The sequence below is a fragment of the Micromys minutus genome (assembly GCF_963924665.1).
Source record: "Micromys minutus genome assembly, chromosome: 11".
Classification (NCBI taxonomy): domain Eukaryota; kingdom Metazoa; phylum Chordata; class Mammalia; order Rodentia; family Muridae; genus Micromys; species Micromys minutus.
The window spans coordinates 24,675,818-24,697,453 of NC_137980.1; the positions used below are offsets into that span (position 1 = coordinate 24,675,818).

Consider the following 21,636-nt stretch of genomic DNA (forward strand, 5'->3'; position numbering starts at 1 on the left):
TGAGCATGGGAGATCTTTCCATTTTCTGAGATCCTCCTCAATTTTCTTCTTTAGAGGTTTGAAGTTCTTGTCATACAGGTCCTTCACTTGCTTAGTTCGCGTCACACCAAGGTATTTCATAGTTTTTGTGACGATTGTGAAGGGTACCTTTTCCCTAATTTCTTTCTCCACATGTTTGTCCTTTGAGTGTAGGAAGGCTACTGATTTGTTTGAGTTAATTTTGTATCCAGCCACTTTGCTGAACTTGTTTATCAGCTGTAGGAGTTCTCTGGTGGAATTTTTGGGGTCACTTAAGTACACTATCATGTCATCGGCAAAGAGTGATGTTTTTATCTCTTCCTTTCCGATTTGTATCCCCTTGATCTCCTTTTGCTGTCTAATTGCTCCAGCCAGGACTTCCAGTACTATGTTGAATAGGTAGGGGGAGAGTGGGCAGCCTTGTCGAGTCCCTGATTTTAGTGGGATTGCTTCAAGTTTCCACAGTTAAGTTTGATGTTGGCTGTTGGTTTGCTGTATATTGCTTTTATTATGTTTAAGGATGGACCTTGGATTCCTGTTCTTTCCAAGACTTTTAACATGAAGGGGTGTTGAATTTTGTCAAATGCTTTCTCAGCATCTAGTGAGGTGACCATGTGATTTTGTTCTTTGAGTTTGTTTATATGGTGGATTACATTGATGGATTTCCTTATATTAAACCATCCCTGCATCACAAGGATGAAGCCTACTTGGTCATGATGAATGATTGTTTTGATGTGTTCTTGGATTCGGTTTGCAAGGATTTTGTTGAGTATTTTTGCATCAATGTTCATAAGTGAGATTGGTCTGAAGTTCTTTTTCCTTGTAGGGTCTTTGTGTGGTTTAGGCACTAGGGTTATTGTAGCCTCAAAAAATGAGTTGGGTAATATTCCATCTGATTCTATCTTTTGGAATAGTTTGGAGAGTATTGGTGTTATATCCACAATAAATGTCTGATAAAATTCTGCACTGAACCCTTCTGGACCTGGGCTTTTTTTGGTTGGGAGGCTTTTGATGACTTCTTCTATTTCTTTAGGTGTTATAGGGTTATTTAGATGGTTTACTTGGTCCTGGTTTAACTTTGGGATCTTGTATCTGTCTAGGAATTTGTCCATTTCCTCCAGATTTTCCAATTTTGTGGAGTATAAGTTTTTGTAGTAGGATCTGATGATTTCTTGAATTTCCTCAGTTTCAGTTGTTATGTCTCCACTTTCCTTTCTGATTTTGTTAATTTGGATACTCTCTCTTTGCCCTCTAGTTAGTCTGGCTAGTGGTTTATCAATCTTGTTGATTTTCTCAAAGAACCAACTCTTGGTTTTGTTAATTTTTTCAATGGTTCTTTTTGTTTCTATTTGGTCTATTTCTGCCCTAATTTTGATTATTTCTTGCCGTCTACTCTTCTTGGGTATATCTGCTTCTTTTTGTTCTAGGGCTTTTAGCTGTGCTGTCAAGTTGCTGATATAAGCTCTCTCCAATTTATTTTTGGAAGCACTTAGGGCTATGAGTTTTCCTCTCAGTACTGCTTTCATTGCATCCCATAGGTTTGGGTATGTTGTGTTTTTGTTTTCGTTGAATTCTAGAAAGTCCTTAATTTCTTTCTTTATTTCTTTTTTGGCCCTGCTATCGTTTAACAGAGCGTTGTTTAGTTTCCATGTGTACGTAGGCTTTTTGTTGTCTTTGTTGTTGTTAAAGACCAGCGGTAGACCATGGTGATCTGAGAGGATGCATGGGAGTATTTCAATCTTCTTATATCGATTGAGGCTCGTTCTGTGTCCAATTATGTGGTCAATTTTCGAGAAGGTGCCATGGGGTGATGAGAAGAAGGTGTATTCTTTTACTTTAGGATGATATGTTCTGTAGATATCTATTAATTCTAGTTGGTTCAAAGTCTCTGCTAGTTTTGCAGTGTCCTTGTTCAGTTTCTGTTTCCATGATCTGTTCATTGGTGAGAGTGGGGTATTAAAGTCTCCCACTACTATTGTGTGGGGTGAAATGTATTTTTTGAGCTTTAGTAGGGTTTCTTTTATGAATGTGGGTGCTTTTTTATTTGGAGCATATATGTTAAGGATTGAGAGTTCCTCCTTACAGATTTCCCCGGTAATGAGTAAAAAGTGTCCTTCCTTATCTTTTTTGATAACTTTTGGTTAGAAATGTACTTTATTCGATATTAGAATAACCACTCCAGCTTGCTTCTTGGGGCTGTTTGCTTGGAAGTTTTTTTCCCACCCTTTTACTCTGAGATAGTGTCTGTCTTTGCCTCTGAGATGAGTTTCCTGTATGCAGCAAAATGCTGGATTTTGTTTATGTATCCAGTCTGATAGCCTATGTCTCTTTATTGGGGAGTTGAGTCCATTTGTGTTAATAGATATCAAGGAATAGTTGTTTCTGTTTCCTGCTATTATTGCTTTTGTGGGTTGAGTTGTGTCTGTGTCTTTTTCTTCTTTTGGTTTTCTTGTTTAGGAGTTTTCTTATTTTTACTAGGATGTATTTTCTCTCATTGTATTGGGTTTTCCACCTATAATTCATTGTAGTGCTGGGTTTGTGGTCAGATATTGTGTAAATTTTGATTTTTCTTGAAATATCTTCATCTCTCTATCTATGGTGATTGATAGTTTTGCTGGGTATAGCAGCTTGGGCTGGCACTTGTGCTCTCTTAGGGTGTGCATGATGTCTGTCCAGGCTCTTCTAGCTTTCATAGTCTCTGTTGAGAAATCGGGTGTGATTCTGATTGGTCTGCCTTTATATGTTACCTGACCTTTTTCCCTTACTGCTTTTAGTATTCTTTTTTTGCTTTGCGCACTTGGTGTTTTGACTATTATGTGTCGGGAGGTATTTCTTTTCTGGTCCAACCTATTTGGAGTTCTGAAGGCTTCTTTTATGCTCGTGGTCATCTCATTCTTGAGGGTAGGGAAGTTTTCTTCTATGATTTTGTTGAAGATATTTACTGTGCCTCTTAGTTGATACTCTTCTCCCTCTTCTATTCCTATTATCCTTAGGTTTGGTCTTCTCATTGTGTCCTGGATTTCCTGGACATTTTGGGTTAGGAGCTTTTTGTTTTTTGCATCTTCTCTGGCTGTTTTGTCTATGTTTACAATGTTCTCTCTGCCCCCGAGATTCTCTCTTCCATCTCTTGTAATCTATTGGAAATGCTTGCTTCTGTGACTCCTGATTTCTTTTTTAGGTGTTCTACCTCTAGGGTTATCTCTTTTAGTGTTTTCTTTATTGTGTCAATTTCTGTTTTAAATTCCCTCTTCCATTCCTTCATCTCTTTGGTTCTGTTTCCCTCTAGTTCTTTGAGTGTTTTTCTTGTTTCCTCTTTAAAAGCTTCTGAGTCTTTTTGCTTTTCCTCCCATTCTTGTTTAAGTATCTCTATCAGAATTTTGAGGTATGATTTCAGGTCTGCGTCTTCTTTTTCTAGAGTGTTTGGCATTCCAATGTTTGCTGTTATGGGAGAGCTGGGTTCTGGTGTTGCCAGGTTGTCTTGGTTTCCTTGGGATATACTCTTTTGCTTTCCTCTTGCCATTTCGTTGTCAGTGATATGTTCTCGCCTTTCCCTTGTATCTGGTCTGTGTCCCTGGATCTCCACTGTTCCAGGTGGCAGATGGTCCGAGCCCTGTTCTGCGCCTCAGAGTCGCCGGGTGGAAACAGAAGTTCCAAAGTTGTGTTTCTGGTCCCTGGATCAGGCAGGGCAGGGGGTGCGCTTTCCGTGTGCACTCCGCAGAGATCTCTCTGCTCCCTGGCTGCCTAGATCTCCTACTCACCGGTCTTTAAACCTTTAGGAACTGCTGGTCCGGGTGGCAGATGGGCCGAGCTCTGTTCTCAACAAGCTCCAGTTTTAGCAAGAGAACCTGCTTCAATATATGAAATACAGAGCTAAGGGAAGATACCTGAGGTCAACATTTGGGGTACCACATGCATATGCACACATATGTATTTGCACTCATAGAAGAGAAACATAAGAAATAGTTCACTAATAGGCAATTGACTATTATCTAATTAGACCTAAATCCCCATCTCTAAGGATTAGCTTCTGTAGTACCAGAAAGTACTACACAAGCTTCTGAAAGAGGGAGGCAGCTGACCATTATTAGCCATGATGCCTATGAACCAAATCAACAGCCAGTGTGATATGATAATCATAAGGGTGCGGTAGTGGCATCTATACCTTAGAGCCACAACAGCTTCCTAACTGGACTTAACGATAACTAACTGCTCAATGCTTATGAATCATGGATCTTAGATTTACTAAGCCAACAGAATCCCTGACAACATTCTAAACATTTGTCTTTTCACCTACAGATAAGTGTAGTTTTTACCCTTAACAAGGAAACATTTTTGTAATAGAGTCCATTACAGAAAACCATAACCAATCAAAATGCAAATTAGTGGAGTTCAATCCCAATGAATACACTGTAAGATAGTCCCATGCCTAAGCTTTGACATCAATGAGCATGTCACAGTGGATAAGGAAAAGTCCAGGAGGCTTCAACCCTACAGAAAGAACTGTAGACAACTGAAGAAAGCTGGGAATAGGAGAGATGGTCTTCCCCAGGGAAGAGCACACCAAATGGTTGTGCTCTGTCAAACATCAGCCCTGAAAATACATATGCGAGTAGCATTATATGGACTGAGTAGGTTATAGTTTAGAATATAATATGTATATTATATATTACTATATACCATAATATAAAACATATCATATTATATAATGTATATATTATATTCCTAAACATATGTATGTAAGAACAATTAGTGAAAAAGAGGTCATGAATTTGAAGGGGGACAGGGAGAATTATATGAAGAGTTAGAGGAACAAAGAAGGAAAGGAGAAATAGAATTATATCTCAAAAATATAATTAAAATGTTGTCTGGTTATCTGTATGATGGAGTGTTCTTTTGTTGGAAGCATTTTGATAGTTTAATGCTATCCTTTGGAGATTTTTAAGGATTTTTCATGTTACAGTAGCACACTGATGTGGCTCTGTTGTTTAGATGTCATTGTTAAACAAGACTACTGTCTATAGTTGTTTTCTTTAACGATTTAGTATGTTGCCAAATTCACTGCTCTTCTGTACTTTGTTATTTAAAAGTACGTATTCAGAGTCAAAGAAGAGTTTGTGGATTACATTTATGTAACCAAGGTTTTTTCTTCCGGTGGTTCAGTTCCTGAATAAAGACTCTGAGACTTGATTATATGTGAATGAATGCCTGGGTTACAAGCTTGGGCCTGTCACTGACTAGCTCGTAACTTATGTAACCCATTTATTCTGTTCTATGTGTGCCACATGGTTGGCTACCTCTCCTCAGTTTCATATGTCTGTCTGTCTCCTCGGAGTCTGGGCACATCTCTTGCATATTACTATCTCCTGGAATTCCTCTCTCCCTCTGCTGGAACTCCCACCTTCTATCTCCTGCCTTTTGCTAATAGACCATCAGTTTTTTATTAACAGATGATGCTTCCACACAATATCCAAGAGATTCTCTCTATGTCTTCCCCTTTTAGTCCAATAAAAGACTCTTTCTCTAACATTAATAAACTACATACAATAAAAACAATTATGGAAGCTATCAGGTAAGAATTAGATTCACAATGTCCAGTACCTATCCACTTAGCAGCTTTGGAGAAAAGAACTTCATGTGGCATGTTGCATATATAGAACAGAATAAATGGATTATGTAAGTTATAAGCTAGTCAGGGAATAAGCCTAAGCTTATGGTATAGGCATTTTTTTTCATAAATAGTTAAGTCTCAGAGTAGATATTTTATGGAACTTGGGCAGAGGTAGAAAGGAGTGCAGTTACAAACAGTGCCCATGGTGCTAGGTAGGTAATCCAAATTTAGCTTAAAAATCCAAGCTTAGTACAAAAGATTCAGGTATTAGAAAATCCCTGAGTGAAAGGCATAGACAAACACCTCTGGATCACTTTCCTAGCCAAGCAGGAGACTAAATCCCTTTAAGTGGGGAACCAGAGCCTCAAAACATGCTAGCAGGCTAAAAGACTTCCCAGAACTGGACCCGATAGGTTCAGCTTCCAGCAGGTGCCCACAGCATGAGGCTCAGCTCTCACAGAAGGACAAACAGCAGCTCCAGCCCAAAAACTGGCAAGGGCAGCCTGCTAGCATGAGCCTAGTGGGTCAGAGCTACACCGTAAACAAGCACTGGCATGAGGAGCCTGCACAGGAACCAAAGAACATCTGCCTCCTCAGAGTCTGGGCAAGTATCACTATTTCCCAGAATTCCTCTCTCTGCCGGATCTACTACCTTCTATTTCCTGTCTTTTGCTAATAGGCCATCATTTTTTTTTTTTTTTTTATTGACAGGTGATACTTTGACACAGTACACAAGAGATTTTCTTTACACATGTTTGCAGATTCTTTCTTCCTATTTGACTCTAATTAAATCCTCAGGACAACAACTCTCGTCAGACCTCTCTGGCTGCAGAGCTGCAGTTGGCAATTGTGCAGACATCCTCCAGGGTAACAGAGACATGCAGCACACTGCTGAAAGCTTATGGAACAAAAGACATTTGGTTCTGAGTGTTCACAGTGATGAGAGACGATGCATCTGCTGACTGAGGTTTATTTTGCACTTGGAGACTGAATCTATGTTTACTCTATATCAAAGATTCATTTTTGTGAATATAAATTGATGTAGAACTATCTAATGAGAGAAAAGCCAGCATGAAAGGCCTCTTCTAGGCTTGTTATAAATAAATATTTTATATAGAAAACATTCATTGAGAGAAACTGTTATTCTTTCAAAAGCTGATTAACTGACAAACTAAATTTTATTTTTTCACACATATACTTTCATATAAGGTTTCAAATATATTTTTAAGTTTTTATTTTTATTTGTGTGCATATGCCTGCCTGCTTAAATGTATATATTATGACAATATTATGACATGCTGAAAGTAAAATGAAGTAATAATTTAGAAATTATTTGGTTTAATAAGTGCAACCCTACATTAATTTAGGCACTGTTGTAAGCTTGTGGAATATGCCAATTAAGAAAAGTGAATTCTTGTTCGTGAGTTATTGTTCTTGCAATGGAAGGAAAGGGTGAGTTAGATCTGAATAACTGTAAGAAAATGTAAAGGAGAATGAAATAGGGACAGTTGGAATTGAAGGCTCAAGATAATTTAATAAAATAAACAGGGAAGGCATTCTTAATATGGTGAGGCATAAGCAATAAGGTGAAAGAGAAGGAAATCAAGAGAATAATGAAGCATAAGGGCTGAGGAGAGATGTCATGGCAGGTACGTGACCAATGTTTCTGAACAGTACAGTCCATTGTAACTAGAGGAGAAGAGTATGGGGTTAAAGATCAGGGGATCTGAAATCAGAGCAAGAAAGGCTCATAGGAGACTGAAGGGAAAGAGTTGGGAAATAGGATATAGGGCCTTGTAAGCATTTTCTTGGAGGGAAAGGGGGAATTTAGACAGAGAAGTCATAAATATAGTGTGAAAGTTTTAAAAGCATTACTATAACAACACTTGAGTGCTTAAATACCTTACAAAATAGTTGTTAGACAACTGTTCTTTCAAATGTATTTTAAAAATTTGAATGTACTTTCATTGTATGTGTGTGCCTATATATGTACTATATATATACATATATATATATATGCCTGCAGGAGTTCATAGAGACCAAAAGAGGGCAGTGGGTCACTGGAACTAGAAAGTGTGAGCTGCCCACTGTTGGTGCTAGGACAGAATGTGGGTTCTCTGTAAGAAAACAAGTATTCATTAAGTACAAAACTATCTTTTCACCCTCTCATAAGCTCTAAAGGCCTCAATGATAGAAACTCACTATTTTTTTTTTTTTGTAGATTTCTAGGTCTAGTAATAAATTTTGCATATAGTGGTAATGAATGTAGGTGATTAATTGCAACTTCATAAGAAGACTGCTATTAAAAAAATCCCTGGGGCTCGCAGCAGAGTCTCACCTTAGAGCAGTAGCTTGAAACCTTCCTAATGCTGGACCCTTCTGTTCTGACTCCCAACCATAAAACTGTTTATTGCCACTTCATATCTGTAATTTTGCTTCTGTTATAAATCATAATGTAAATATCTGTGTTTTCCAATGGTCTTAAGCAACCCTATGAAAAGGTCTATGGACAGCTCACCCCAAAGGGGTTACAACGCACAGGTTGAGAGCCATTGCTATAGAGAATGGGATAACTAATTACTTCTTATATCTTATTACTATCTTTAAACTCTCTAACAGGGGAAGGGTGATCCAAGTTCATCTTATTAAGCAAATATGCTGATTACAGTTAAACAAAACAAAGAGTACAAAAATCAAGGGATTCAAGATTAACTGACCAGAAAGACACCTCCACTAATGAAATACAGCAAAATCAGCAACTAATGAGTGAAAATTTGAGCACTAAAGAAAATATAAAAATCTAGTGTCTTAGCCATGACAAGAAAAGAGCAAACTGAAAATAGTTCTGATGGGCATGTCTCCATATACACAGATTTCCTTCATTATATTTAACTCAAGTTACATCCCTTATGTAATCCTTTGTTTACCTATAGGGATTTTACAAGTTATTTTTAGAATAAGGAATGTGGAAGCAGAGTAGAACCATTTTCATTTTTTATTTTAAAAAATCTTATTTGTATGCGTGTTTTGCCTGCATGTTGTACCACATGTATACCTTGCACCTGAAGAGGTAGGTCAGGAGAGGTATCAGATCCCATGTAACTTGAGCCACTATGTGGATACTAGGAATCAAACCCAGGTTCTCTGCAAGAACAGATGCACTTAGCTGCCCAGCCATCTCTCCAGCTCCCGTCCAATATTCTAAGATATTTAATGAGTAAGATGCCATACTATTGGATACTATGAGAGTCAATAGCACAAAAACTGAAATTTTAAATAAAAAAAACACTTAATTTCTGAAATATTTAACTCCTTAATGTTATTCTAAGCTGCAAAATTTAGAAGTATATTCAAAGATTTCCCTTACTTCAACTATATACAATCCAAAGCTTTTGATGATGTAAGTATCTTACACTAATTATCTTCCTCTTCTCACTAGTTGTCTTGAGAGATTAGAAAATACTTGTTAAGTGAGTGCATATGAGTCATAAAGGGAGATTGGTTTGTATTTACTAAGTTTACAAGAATTTCACTAAAGGGTAAAGGAGTGACTTTGACATAGGACCAGCATATCCTTTTGACAGAATAGGACAATATGAGAAATTGTGTTGTTCTTGAGGTTGAAATGTCGAGAGCAGGGTCACACTTAGGAATCACAGAGGTAAACATGCTTGAAGCAATATTCCTAATCTTCTTAAAGCATGTTTTCTAGAAAATTGAGAATGTATATAATAATTCTATATATTAATAATTTGTCCAATTTTACCTCAGCTTCTTTATACAGATAAGAATTTTGTGATTTGTGCCCCCACTGGTTCTGGGAAAACTGTAGTGTTTGAGCTAGCAATAACAAGATTGTTAATGGAAGTACCACTGCCATGGCTGAACATGAAAATTGTTTACAGTGAGTACATATTGTAAAAGTTATGATTAGTTACAATAAAAAAAATGGAGCAGAAACAAAGTTAATTCTGGGCATAGACATTAAAAACATTCTTTTTTTTTTTTTTTTTTTTTAAGCAGTAGACAGCACTTTATCACTGAGCACTACTAGCCAACAAATCTTCCCCACATCTTTGTTTTTTCTTCATGTGTATGTGGTGCTAGACATTGAGCTCTACACATCTCAGTAAAAGCTCTACCACTCAGCTATAACTCCAGCCCTCTGTAAATTTTAATAAAGACACAATGGTTTCAACTCTTACATTAAATTTGAAACATTTTTCTAAAGTTGTACATAAAAATATTATTTGGATTGTGGATTTGAAATTTACATTTATTAAAAGGGGATAGCTAAAATGAAAAATAATATGTTGTACAATTTTAGAAATTTACATAGAAACATCTATTCTCTTTTTTAGATGTGTATTTTATAAATGTCTCCAAATAGTATATGTACACAATTTAAAGAAATAATTAATCACAAAAGACTTCTCATGAAAAGCAGTAATCACTTGCTCCATCTTGCCCTGTATTTAGATTGCCTGAGCAATCACTTCTGTTTCAAATTTTAGTTCTTCTTGGTGATTACTTTTATAGCTTACTAAGTTTGTATTATTAGTTTTTACTTTATCAATATCACACAGCAATAGATGTGTGTTTTAGCTTAATTTTATTAATTAGACTTTAAAATTTTATTAATTAGACATTTAAAATTATACTGGTATTAAAAATAAATATATTATTTTAGTGGCACCAATAAAAGCTCTTTGTAGTCAGCGGTTTGATGACTGGAAAGAAAAATTTGGACCAATAGGCTTGAATTGTAAAGAACTCACTGGAGATACAGCAGTGGATGACCTGTTTGAGATTCAGCATGCTGATATAATTGTGACAACTCCAGTAAGTATTATTTATATTTCATTATTACTTGGAAAATTTATCTTCATTAAAAAAATCATTAAAATGAAATACAAAGCATAACATGTATTTTTAATGTAAACAAGTTACCATAAAAGTACTAGAATTCAGGAAATGGCGAGAATGTCCATAACTGAAAAGGTGGATGAGAAATGAGGACACATGTGAACAACAAGTAAAACAAACCAGTTTGTAAGTGTGGATAATTTATAGTCATGTTTATTCATTATATTCATTTGTCCAACTATGTCTTGTAGAAGGAGAACTAACAAGCCATAATTAGCAGCCTGGAGAGAGAGCTCAGTGGTTGCGAGCACTTCTGCTCTTCCAGAGAACCTGAGTTTGAGTACCAGCACTGACAGGGTGGCTCAAAGCCACCTGTAACTCCAGATCAGGATGTCTGATGTCCTTTCCTGGTCTTCACTGGCATACATGCATATGTGGCATAGACATACACTCAAGCAGAGTATCCACACACATAAAATATGAAAAGAGTGTGACTTGTGGTTAAATAAATAAACATATGGTTAAATAATTTTCCAAAGACTGAAGACCTGGTGTTTTAAGACTTTCAAAACCATTCAATAACTTTTTAACCCTTATCTCTTTGGGGAGTTAAAGAATCAACCAAAACATTACCCTTGGTTTGTAATATGACTGATAAAATGTATCAGTGTCTTAATAAATACTTTAAATACTTGCAGTTTCTTGTTAGATTAGACTACGTGTGTTCTTTTCTCTAGGAGAAGTGGGACAGTATGACTAGGAAGTGGAGAGACAACTCTTTCATCCAACTGGTTCGGCTGTTTCTTATTGATGAGGTAGTAAATACTTTCAGAGATGAACATAAGATGATATTTAAAACAGAAAGAAAAGACATTTTAGTAAAATAATGTATTTAGCCCCTTAAAATGGAAAATGCTTAGTTTTCAAGGAAAGATATTAATGTTATTGTTTATTTTAATTGATTAACTAAATTTTTAGTTTTATACCTAATGATTCTCTCTTGATTTCTTGCTTAGGTGCATGTTATTAAAGATGAAAACCGTGGTCCAACTCTTGAGGTTGTAGTAAGCAGAATGAAAACTGTACAGTCTTTATCTAGGGCCTTAGAAAATGCCAGCCCTGTTCCAGTGAGATTTGTAGCCGTATCTGCAACAATTCCCAATGCAGAGGATGTAAGTCAGAATCTTCACCTTTTTATTGTTTGTAGAATATTTAGTCAATTCGATCTCAGAGAAGATGATATTTTCTCCTGGTCATTTAATAAATTTAGTAGGAAAGTGTATGAGAAAGTTAGTGCCAGATTTCATTGATGTAATAAAGTTACAGCCATAAATTTTGATAAAATTTAACAAAATATTTTCAATACAAATCAGTTATTTGCTTTTACCTAAAATTCATGGTTTTACCTATTTCAGGCACCTTATAACTTGACTAATAATGTGTTATGTGTGCTTTGATAGAGTAAGATATGTCCAACTCTCATGAAAACATACAGGAGAGAGAGAGAGAGGGAGAGAGAGAGAGAGAGAGAGAGAGAGAGAGAGAGAGAGAGAGAGAGAGAGAGAGAGAGAGAGAGAGAGAGAGAAAGAAAGAAAGGAGGCAGTTTTACCAGGAGAGTTTTTACAGAGACAGGTTGCAGAGGGAACAAGCTAGACACAGGTGAAGACAGAATGAGCCAGAGAATGAGAGGGAGCCAGAAGATTAAAACAAGATAGCCAGAGTTAGTTTAAGGCCAACAGAGCAATTCAGTCAGAAACTGAGAGAAGTGAGTTTGAATCAGTCACCCTGGAGAGGAGTTTGAGCCAGAACAGCTGAGTTTAACCAGCCAGCCAGAAAGAACAAGAAAGGGTGAGCTTATTCAGCAATGAGTCTCAGAGGCTGAAAACATTCTAGACCTGGATTAGATTATATGGAGGGAAGAAGCTCCCAGGACTAGGCCTAGGTTAGCAGACAGAGGCAGTAACAATTACTACAGGAGAATAAAAGATAATAGTTACTTGCACTATTATACTTTCTATAATCGTATATGACATCTCCTTTAATTACTAAGCAGACTTTTAATTTTATTATATGTATATTATATGTTTTGCATGCATGTATGTTTGTACTTGCTTGGTGCTCGTGGAGGCCAGAAGAAGGTGTCGGATCCTCTAGAACTGGAGTTACAGATGCTTATGAGCTGCCAAGCTAGTGTTGGGAATTGAGTGTAGGTCCTCTGGACGAGCAGCGTGTGCTCCTAACCTGTGAGCCATCTCTCCAGGCTCTTAAGCAAACTTCTGATAAGTTAGTATACAGTCTTACCTTTTCTCACTCCATATACTTCCCAGCCTATTATGGTTTTGGTAATACTTAGAAATTATTTTTGTAGATAGTTGCTATATTGTCTCTTCCAATGGCAATTTTTGTTTTTATCTTTAGACTTTTTATTCTGTTTTGTTCATGGTCAAGAACAATGTGGAATATTTATTAGTTTAAATGGGTAGATAGGGTATAGAGAGCACATGGACAAGCCAGAAAAAGTCAAACACATGGATTATCTTTTCAAAGGAATGAGGTGCTTGGGTGTTTTCTTTCGAATGCTGGGGAAGAATGTACCTTATAACCTGCTGATGCTTTACTCTCTGTAGAGTCGGACTCCACCCAAATCCCCCAGAATTTGTGTTTTTCTTTATTAGATGCTTTCCACCTAAATCTTGGGACTTGGTTCTAGGCCATGGAAACCCATCCTCATGAGAGGTGTCACTTGTGCTTCACAGCAGCCTAAGTGACCTCTGTGTTTCTTAGGCCAGGCCAGTCCTAATGCCTACAGGCATTGTGTTACCTCACTCATTCTCCCTTTGTAAAGAATTTCGATGTAAACGCGTCTTAAGTTTGTTGCTTGTGGGGACCCTGCAGGAGTCCGTGCTGGCAGTGATCCACAAAGGGGAGAATGAGAGCTTAGCTGACATTGACTTCATCCACCTGGATCAGAGCTCGGGAAGTTCATTGTCAGCATATGTAAAACAGGACCGAAAACTTCTGTAACTCCAGGTCTGAGGGAGCTGATGCACTCTTCTGGACCCTCGGACCCCCGCACATGCATAGTGAAGGTGCACAAACACACACACACACACACACACACACACACACACACACACACACTCGGGTGCACACCCAAACATACAAAAATGGGTACGTATTTTTAAAAAGCTTATTTGTTCTTTGATTAGAAGTCCAACATAAGGCAGTCATTGCTTTGCTACCGTGTTACTAATGTTTAGGGACAGTCAAAGGTTTCAGGCATTTTCAGAAATAGTAACCAGGACTTACAGTGCCACAGGAACTTTGATTTTTTTTTAAAAAAAATATTTTCTTTACACATTTCAAATGTTATCCCCTTTCCCTGTTTTTCCTCTGGAAACCCCCTATCCCATCCCTCCCCTTGCCTCTTTGAGAGTGTTCCTCCACCCACTCACCCACTCCCTCCTACCTCCCCACCCTGGCATTCCAATACAGTGGGGCATTGAGCCCTCACAGGACAAAGGGCCTCTCCTCTTCTTGATGCCCGAAAAGGCCATCCTATGCTACATATATGCAGCTGGAGCCATTGGTCCCTCCACGGGTATTCTTTGTTTGGTGGTTTAGTCCCTGGGGACTCTGGGGGGTCTGGTTGGTTGATATTGTTGTTCTTCCTATGGGGTTAAACTTTGATTTTTTTATGATCAAAATGATTTTAATTCTAGATTGGACTCTTATGAGGGAATGTAAAACAAAATACTAATGACTAGTCAGAACTCTACCATCTGAAAAAACTTACAGTCTTGAGACACTGATATTGGTAGCATTTACTCCTTGACTTTAAAGTGATATCTGTCTATACTTGTGCTATTTTTAGCTATAGAATTTTACTAGAAAAATGTAATATATATGCTTCTAAGGTTTTTATTTTTTTATTTTTTATTTTTTCAGATCGCAGAATGGCTTTCAGAGGGTGAGAGACCTGCTGTATGTCTAAAACTGGATGAGAGCCATAGACCTGTGAAACTTCAGAAAGTGGTTCTGGGATTTCCCTGTAGTAGTAACCAAACTGAATTTAAGTTTGATTTAGCCCTCAACTATAAAGTATACAGTGTTATACGAACATACTCCAATCAGAAGCCCACACTTGTGGTACGGATTCTTAGTTGTTGGATTGGGGAGTGGTGTTCAGTTTTTAACCTGATTGATATATAATTCTCTGGTGTATTTTCAGTTTTGTGCAACAAGGAAAGGTGTGCAGCAGGCTGCTTCTGTTCTTGTGAAGGATGCTAAGTTCATCATCACTGCGGAGCAGAAACTACGGTGTGTATGAAAGGGAAGGACTTTTGGGGATCACGTGGGCGAAATGAGGACTTGGCTGGTCCCCTTAGCCTTGTCTTCAAGCCTAGGTTTCTTATGTGTACAATAAAAATAATAGTGGGTTTATGGGTTGAGTGAGAAATGTAAAAGTGTACTTAAAAACCAAATGCAGGTATAGGAGAAGAGGACCTGGGTGATTGTAAATAACTCAGAACCTCAGCTTGCTGGGGGTGAACACAGTGGTCAGGTTGTGCTTTCACCTTTAGTCAGAATAAGAAGTAACACCAAGTGTGTGTCTCCTCACTCACAGACTAACAATGAAGGCAGTTTGAAAGGTGTGTGGAATTCTTTGTGCTGTAGGTTTATTTGCATAGACTCTCTGTCTTCTCAGACAAATACTTGATACTATGCTGAACTTATCCGGAAGAGACGGAGATATACAGGCTGTGGCTCCCTTAGAGCCAGGACAAACACCACTCCTCCCCTCCCAGCCCCGCTGCACAGTGCAGGTGTTTGTTTCACAGCCATTTTCTTGAACAGAAGCATGTGCAGTGCTTTATCTCCCTTCCCATTCCCTTCTGACCTCATTACTCAAGGAAAGCTGCTTCTTCATTCTTCCCACTGCTTTTTTATCCTTAACTTATTTATAATTTCAGCAATGAGATGCCAGTATTGGAAATGGTGCAACATTAAAGACACAGATTTAAATTATAGCACTCCACATTTATCACCCATGTGCCAGTCATGTTTCTCTCAGCTTCAACTTGTGTAACTTTCTTTTCTATTTTTTTAAGATTTGTTTATTTACTTTATGTATCAGTACAGTGAAGCTGTCTTCAGACACACCAGAAAAGGGTGTCAGATCCCATTACAGATGGTTGTAGCCAACATGTGGTTGCTGGGAATTGAACTCAGGACCTCTGAGCCATCTCTCCAGCCCCATAACTTTTTTTATTTTCTTTTGTGCATCAATTTCTTTTTAGTACTATAGATGAAACCCAGAGCTTCATTACGTCTACAGTCGGGCTCTCAGGGGTTACATGCTCAGTCTTCCAGCTTCAGTTGTTTGTTTTACTTAATTTTGAAACAGGGTCTTGGTGGATGGCTAAGGCTTGACCTCAAATTTGCATTCTTGTCTCAGCCTCCTGAGCGCTGGGATTACAGGAGAGCATCAGCATATTTAGCATCAGTGACCTTCAATATCTTCAATAATCAGTCTCAAAGTACGAGAATAAACTAACCTATCATAATAATGTGATAATTACACAAGGCAACATTTCTAACATCCCTGTGTGCAGCACAGCTTATGATATTAGTGACATGGCATGTCTCTTTACCTTAAAGAAAATTGTGTCTGTGAGAAAATTATACCTCATAGTTTCATAGCTGCAATAAACGACACAGAAAACAACAACACAGGGTTTCTTAGATATACTTAAGTCCACCCAGAATTCCTTTGTAAAATTATCAAAACTCTTTCATAAATTTCTCCTCTCCTTGTTTTTTTTTTTGTTTTGTTTTACATAAAGGAAATGTCCTTATGAATATATGCCAATGCAGGGAGAAGTACAGAATGGAATAAAAAGCTATGCTTATTTTTTGTTTGTTTGTTTGTTTCACTTACTAATGAACTAGTCGAGTTTTAAACATTGTCCTTTCTTCCAACACTGTGGCACTGGGAACTGAGGAAGGGCCCTGTGCACCGCTGACCTCTCCCCAGCCTGTCTTTGCATAGCTTGTGCTCAGTCCCTCTGCCTCCACCTCTGTGCTGTCACCATGGCAGGCCTGGAACTTATTTCTTACAAACATTATTAGGAAAATTATGGGGTTGGTTTCTTGTTCTGACCCCATGCACATAATAGGTATTTGCATTTTTTTTTCTAAATTTTTGGTTTCGATGTTACAGCTGCCATTCTCAATAGGAAAGCTAAGTGCTTCATGATGCCCTGTTGCATATACAGTGCGCTTTGCTTCTGTTCCTCCTCCTGTTACAGATGAGCCCTGGCTGCCACTGTCCAGGGGATTACCATACTGTTGGAAGCACGCCAAGACAGACCCGTAAAAAGTATATGAAGAAAGTTTTTCCTTTACTAAAACTTGTCAGAGCTTGTGGATTGTTCATTTTGTTTTTAAAAGATAGCTTTCAGGTGATGGTGTTGTGAAAATCTCTTTTTAAAATAATAAACTATTTCAGAATTTCCTGATGTTACAGAGAATAACGTTAATTTTATATTTTAATAGGTTGCAGAAGTCCGCATATTCTATAAGGGATTCAAAGCTAAAAGGTAGGTTTACTGACAGGTTTTCTTTTTTTGTTCTGGAAACTGAACCTGGAGGCTCAGACATGTCTCCAGCCTAGAGATGACTTTTGAATATGTTTAATGCAGACAGAGGGGTCCGCACTGGTGGCATGGTAGCTGAGGCTGACAGGTGTGTATTCCTCCTGCAGATACCTTGGTGTATGGTGTTGGTTACCATCATGCTGGAATGGAGCTGTCAGACAGAAAATTGGTTGAAAGCTTGTTTACTTCTGGAGATCTACCAGTTCTTTGTAAGTAAAATGTATTTCTTACAGATATTAAAATATTTTGAAAATTATTTTGAGAGAAAAAAATTATATTTCTTTCAAGAACTTAAAAAGAATTGTGCATGTGTATTACAGTAAGTTTTTGGGCAATGTTTAATTCTTTATCACTTTATTGAACTTAGGGCAGTTTGAAGAGAACTTATTAGCTGTTTTGTTTTTTGGGCACATTATGCCTTTTGCTAAGTTTCTTAGAGATTTTAGTCCATTTTTATCAGTACATGTTTTATAAGCAAAGCTCCTCCCAGGACAATAAAGCTATAAGGCTTGATTACCATTCAATCTGATAGTCACCACCAGCACTCTAGCTATGGGCGTGAACTTGCCGGCTCACCTGGTGGTTATAAAGTCTACCATGCACTACACTGGAGGTGTGTTTGAAGAGTACAGCGAGACAGACATCCTGCAGATGATTGGAAGAGCGGGCAGACCCCAGGTAAGGGACAATAGCTTCTCTCTTCCTTTTTTCATTCTAAATATAGCAAAGAAGGGGGGTTGTGTGGTTTTAATTTGCATTTTAAATTAGATAAGGTTGACAAATAATGCAATTTAAGAATCAACCTTAATGGCAGAATAAACATAGAAAGACTTTAGGTACACTTCATATTCCAGCTTTGTCTAAGCTGCTCTCTGTGAATGGGAGTAGTGTTAAAGGAATTTTAAAGGGCCTTTTCATCTCATTTTTTTTATTTGAATGAAGATGTTTTGTCATTTTTATGTTTCTTTTAGAAACTGACTCTCTATATGTAGCCGAGACTGAACTCAAACTTGCTATCTTTCTATTTGCCTCTTAAGTACTAAGATTATAGGCATTTGCCACATGTCGGGTAGGCTTGGCATGTTAGGCAGGCAGCTTTTCATTTCAAGGGGTTGTTGTGCATTAAAGAACATGTAACATCTCATGTTGTAGCATTAAATGTTATAATTAAAAGTCAATTTATACTATCTCAAAATATGTCTGACAAGTATTTGAATAAGGAAGTCATTCATATAGATACTAAGAGAACATCCTGAAAGAAAATCATTTTCGCAGTATAAAAATGTTATGTCACACAAGTTTTTAAATTTAGGGGATAAATTAAATATATCAAATTATGCAGTGTTGTAGATAGGGTTATTACTTCTGTGATGAAACACCATTTTGATTAAAAGCAAGTTGAGGAGGAAAGGGTTTATTTGGCTTATACTTCCACATCAGTCTATCATTAATGGAAATCAAGACATGAACTCAAACAGGGCAGGAACCTCAAGGTGGAAGCTGGTGCAGAGGCCATGGAGGGTGCTGCTTACTGGCTTACACCCCATGGTTTGCTCACCAGTTTTCTTATAGAGCCCAGGATCACAGCCCAGGGAAGGCACCGCCCACAATGGGCTGGGTCCTCCCTGCCCCCCTTAGTTATTAATACTTAAGAAAATACCCTGCAGGCTTGCCTGCAGTCCTGTCCTTTGTTTGTTTGTTTTTTAGTTTACTTCATTTAGTTGAGGGATGAAAGAGAACTTATCTACTGGAACACCTTTAATTGTGATGTTATGCATTTTTTTTTAATTATCTTTAATCTTTTTTACCGTCCAGTTGTTATCCGGTCCACCCTCCAATAGTTCTTCATCCCTTTTCTTAAGTGAGATTCCCTCCTTTCAGATGACTTTAGCTTATCAGCATATATGACAGCTACATTAAATCTTAAATTTTTAATTCAGTCTACAAATATTTACTTTGACTTTAACATTGTCAAAATTAAGTTATATTGAAACAAAAGTGATATTTACAGTTATACTTGGGAGATTTTTTTAATTAAAGTTTTTGTTAATATTAAAATTCAGAAGCTGATTTCAGTTCTTTCTTTTCTGTATGAGATGAAAGTTCTGAGGAGAAGGCTCTGCCCTATGTGTGCTCTAATCTTTCCAATTTCTGCTCTGTTGCAGTTTGACACCACGGCCACTGCAGTTATTATGACTCGATTAAGTACAAGAGAGAAGTACGTTCAGATGCTAGCTTGTAACGACACTGTAGAAAGCAGGTAACACAGCAGTTCCAGAAGAAAATTAAACTAGTATAACTTGTTTTTTTCTTAATGGATGGAAAGGAAATTTGGTTTGGGTATTTCCTAAGGCCATTTTCTTGAAATAGTCTAACGATAAAACTTATGTAATTTTAGGAACTAAATAGATTTATTTAAAGACAACAGTTATCTAGTGGTGATTGTTAGCACACAATAATACATATCTTTGTCATAAAATCCTAAAATGCTAATAAGGTCTTATTAGTATACTATAACTTACGAGAATTAAATTTGTGATTTTAAATATACTTGTAGTAAGAGAAATATTTTCGCACCGTGAACTTTATTTTATTAGAGAGAATGTCTGAGTTGGTTTTCAGTGTGCAGTGAGTGAGTGAGTACTCCTCTTTGGGAAAATAGAACATAATCCACACTACTGTCATAAAACTGACCTTTATAAAAATGTGCCGTTTAGATCTGTGAAGTTAGGAGAAACCTCAATTTTCTAAGATCTTGAGCTGCCTTTTTAAGATTTTCTTTTTTATTTTTGAAAAACTTTTCATTGATTATTAAAGTAGCAACTAACACACACATATGTGTATTATTAAAGCTTATTATGCTCTTGAAATTCACATTAATTGTGCAGAGTTTTTCCCCATTAGTTTGCACAGACATCTTATTGAACATTTAAATGCTGAGATCGTGCTGCACACCATCACGGACGTGAACATTGCTCTGGACTGGATCCGATCGACCCTGCTGTATATCAGGGCTCTGAAAAACCCATCTCATTATGGTTTGTTACTTTGACCTGGAAATATAGTGATTGGTTTTCAAATCATCAGGGTTTCTATTTGTACTGTTATAGAATAGTTTACAGAAACTAATAAGCAACAGAAAAAAATAGTACCAGTCACCAATATATTCAGAGATAAGAGTAGGCAAAATGAGAACATACTGTCTGCTCTACTCCTGGTTCTTTAATAAGCTGAAAAATCAACACTGTTAAAAATGGACTCAGTGGAAGAAAAAAGTGAAGTACATAAACTAATTTAACATAAGTTAAAGCTTTAAAGTTTTGACTCTCATATTTATCATTTAGCTGCTCTCTCATTCTAAATTTGTAGCTGTTCAACTTCCAACTTATAAGAACACAAAGCAAATAATAAAATAAAAGCAAATAAGGTGTAATTTTTCATTTTTATGCACACAATGTTCCATTGTATTCATTTTCTAACAAATTACTTAAAACACAACATTTTGGAACAACCGACATTTATTATCTCACGCAGTTTATGAGGTCAAGAGTCTCAGCTGGTATGCCTGGATCAGAGTCTTGAGGTGCCAGCAGCCTGTCAGTCAAGCTGCAGTGACAGGTTTGCCGACTTGCCAGAGGCTGTAGCATAGAACTCTTGGCTGAGGCTTATTGTTTTCACTGTAGACTTTTCCTTATTTGTAACTGTAGTCACACATCACCACTTATTTTAAAACAAGTTACTAGTCCTGGTCACCTGCAGAGGAGAGGAACTGAGTTCAGTTTTCATAGGGAAGAATATCAAAATTGTTATGAGGTTTTTTTAAAGATAAGGATTTGCTATGTGGCCTTGGCAAACAATGAATCACAGAAATCTCCTGCCCTAGCTTCTCAGCAGTCAAAGCTGTGGCCCACTACTGCATCTTAAGCTGCTGCTGTTTTCTTGTTCTGCACTTTTCTTTGTAGCTTCCAATATATTTTGGAGACTTTCTGTTTAAGTTTTAGGCTAGAAAATAAAGTTCAGCATGTCTGTTGTGCTCTCCCTCCCTCCACAGCCCCTGTGACAAGCTTCAGATCCCCACAAATTGCTCCCTTCTGCTTTATGTCACCTGATCCAGTTCTCTCTCCATCATCCTTAAGGTCTCCCTTTCTCACAGTCTGCTTTCATCACATCACACACAAGCACATGTACACACTTAAATCTGGATTACATACATGAGTTTGGTTTGTTTCTAGTAACATAATGATCTTCATTACCATTTATTTTCCTGCATATCCTCATGATTTCATTTTTCCTTATGGCTAGAAAAAAATCATTGTATCCATATGTCCATTTCTTTATCTATTCATCTTGGTTTCCTTCTGTTGTGAAAAATGAATGAATGGATGGCCATGCATTTCTGTGGAGTATGTTGACTAAGTGTCCCTTGGTTATTTACCTAGGAGTGGTAATACTTTGTCATAACATAATTCTGTTTTTAAAATATAT

General features: G+C 37.2%; 1 protein-coding gene across 3 annotated transcripts in view; it reads left to right on the top strand.

The window, feature by feature from the left end:
• Positions 1 to 21,636, top strand: part of HFM1 (helicase for meiosis 1) — a gene marked incomplete at both ends in the record, with an annotated part of 80,778 nt that overhangs the window by 11,574 nt on the left and 47,568 nt on the right. For all 3 annotated transcript variants that reach the window (XM_080925597.1, XM_080925599.1, XM_080925598.1), the window contains 12 exons: positions 8,956 to 9,026; positions 9,398 to 9,530; positions 10,317 to 10,468; positions 11,230 to 11,307; positions 11,509 to 11,664; positions 14,441 to 14,641; positions 14,724 to 14,812; positions 17,051 to 17,094; positions 17,259 to 17,360; positions 17,684 to 17,829; positions 19,317 to 19,411; positions 20,056 to 20,189. In XM_080925597.1, the coding sequence (XP_080781723.1) occupies positions 8,956 to 9,026; positions 9,398 to 9,530; positions 10,317 to 10,468; positions 11,230 to 11,307; positions 11,509 to 11,664; positions 14,441 to 14,641; positions 14,724 to 14,812; positions 17,051 to 17,094; positions 17,259 to 17,360; positions 17,684 to 17,829; positions 19,317 to 19,411; positions 20,056 to 20,189 (1,401 nt within the window). The remainder of the gene's footprint in view (positions 1 to 8,955; positions 9,027 to 9,397; positions 9,531 to 10,316; positions 10,469 to 11,229; positions 11,308 to 11,508; positions 11,665 to 14,440; positions 14,642 to 14,723; positions 14,813 to 17,050; positions 17,095 to 17,258; positions 17,361 to 17,683; positions 17,830 to 19,316; positions 19,412 to 20,055; positions 20,190 to 21,636) is intronic.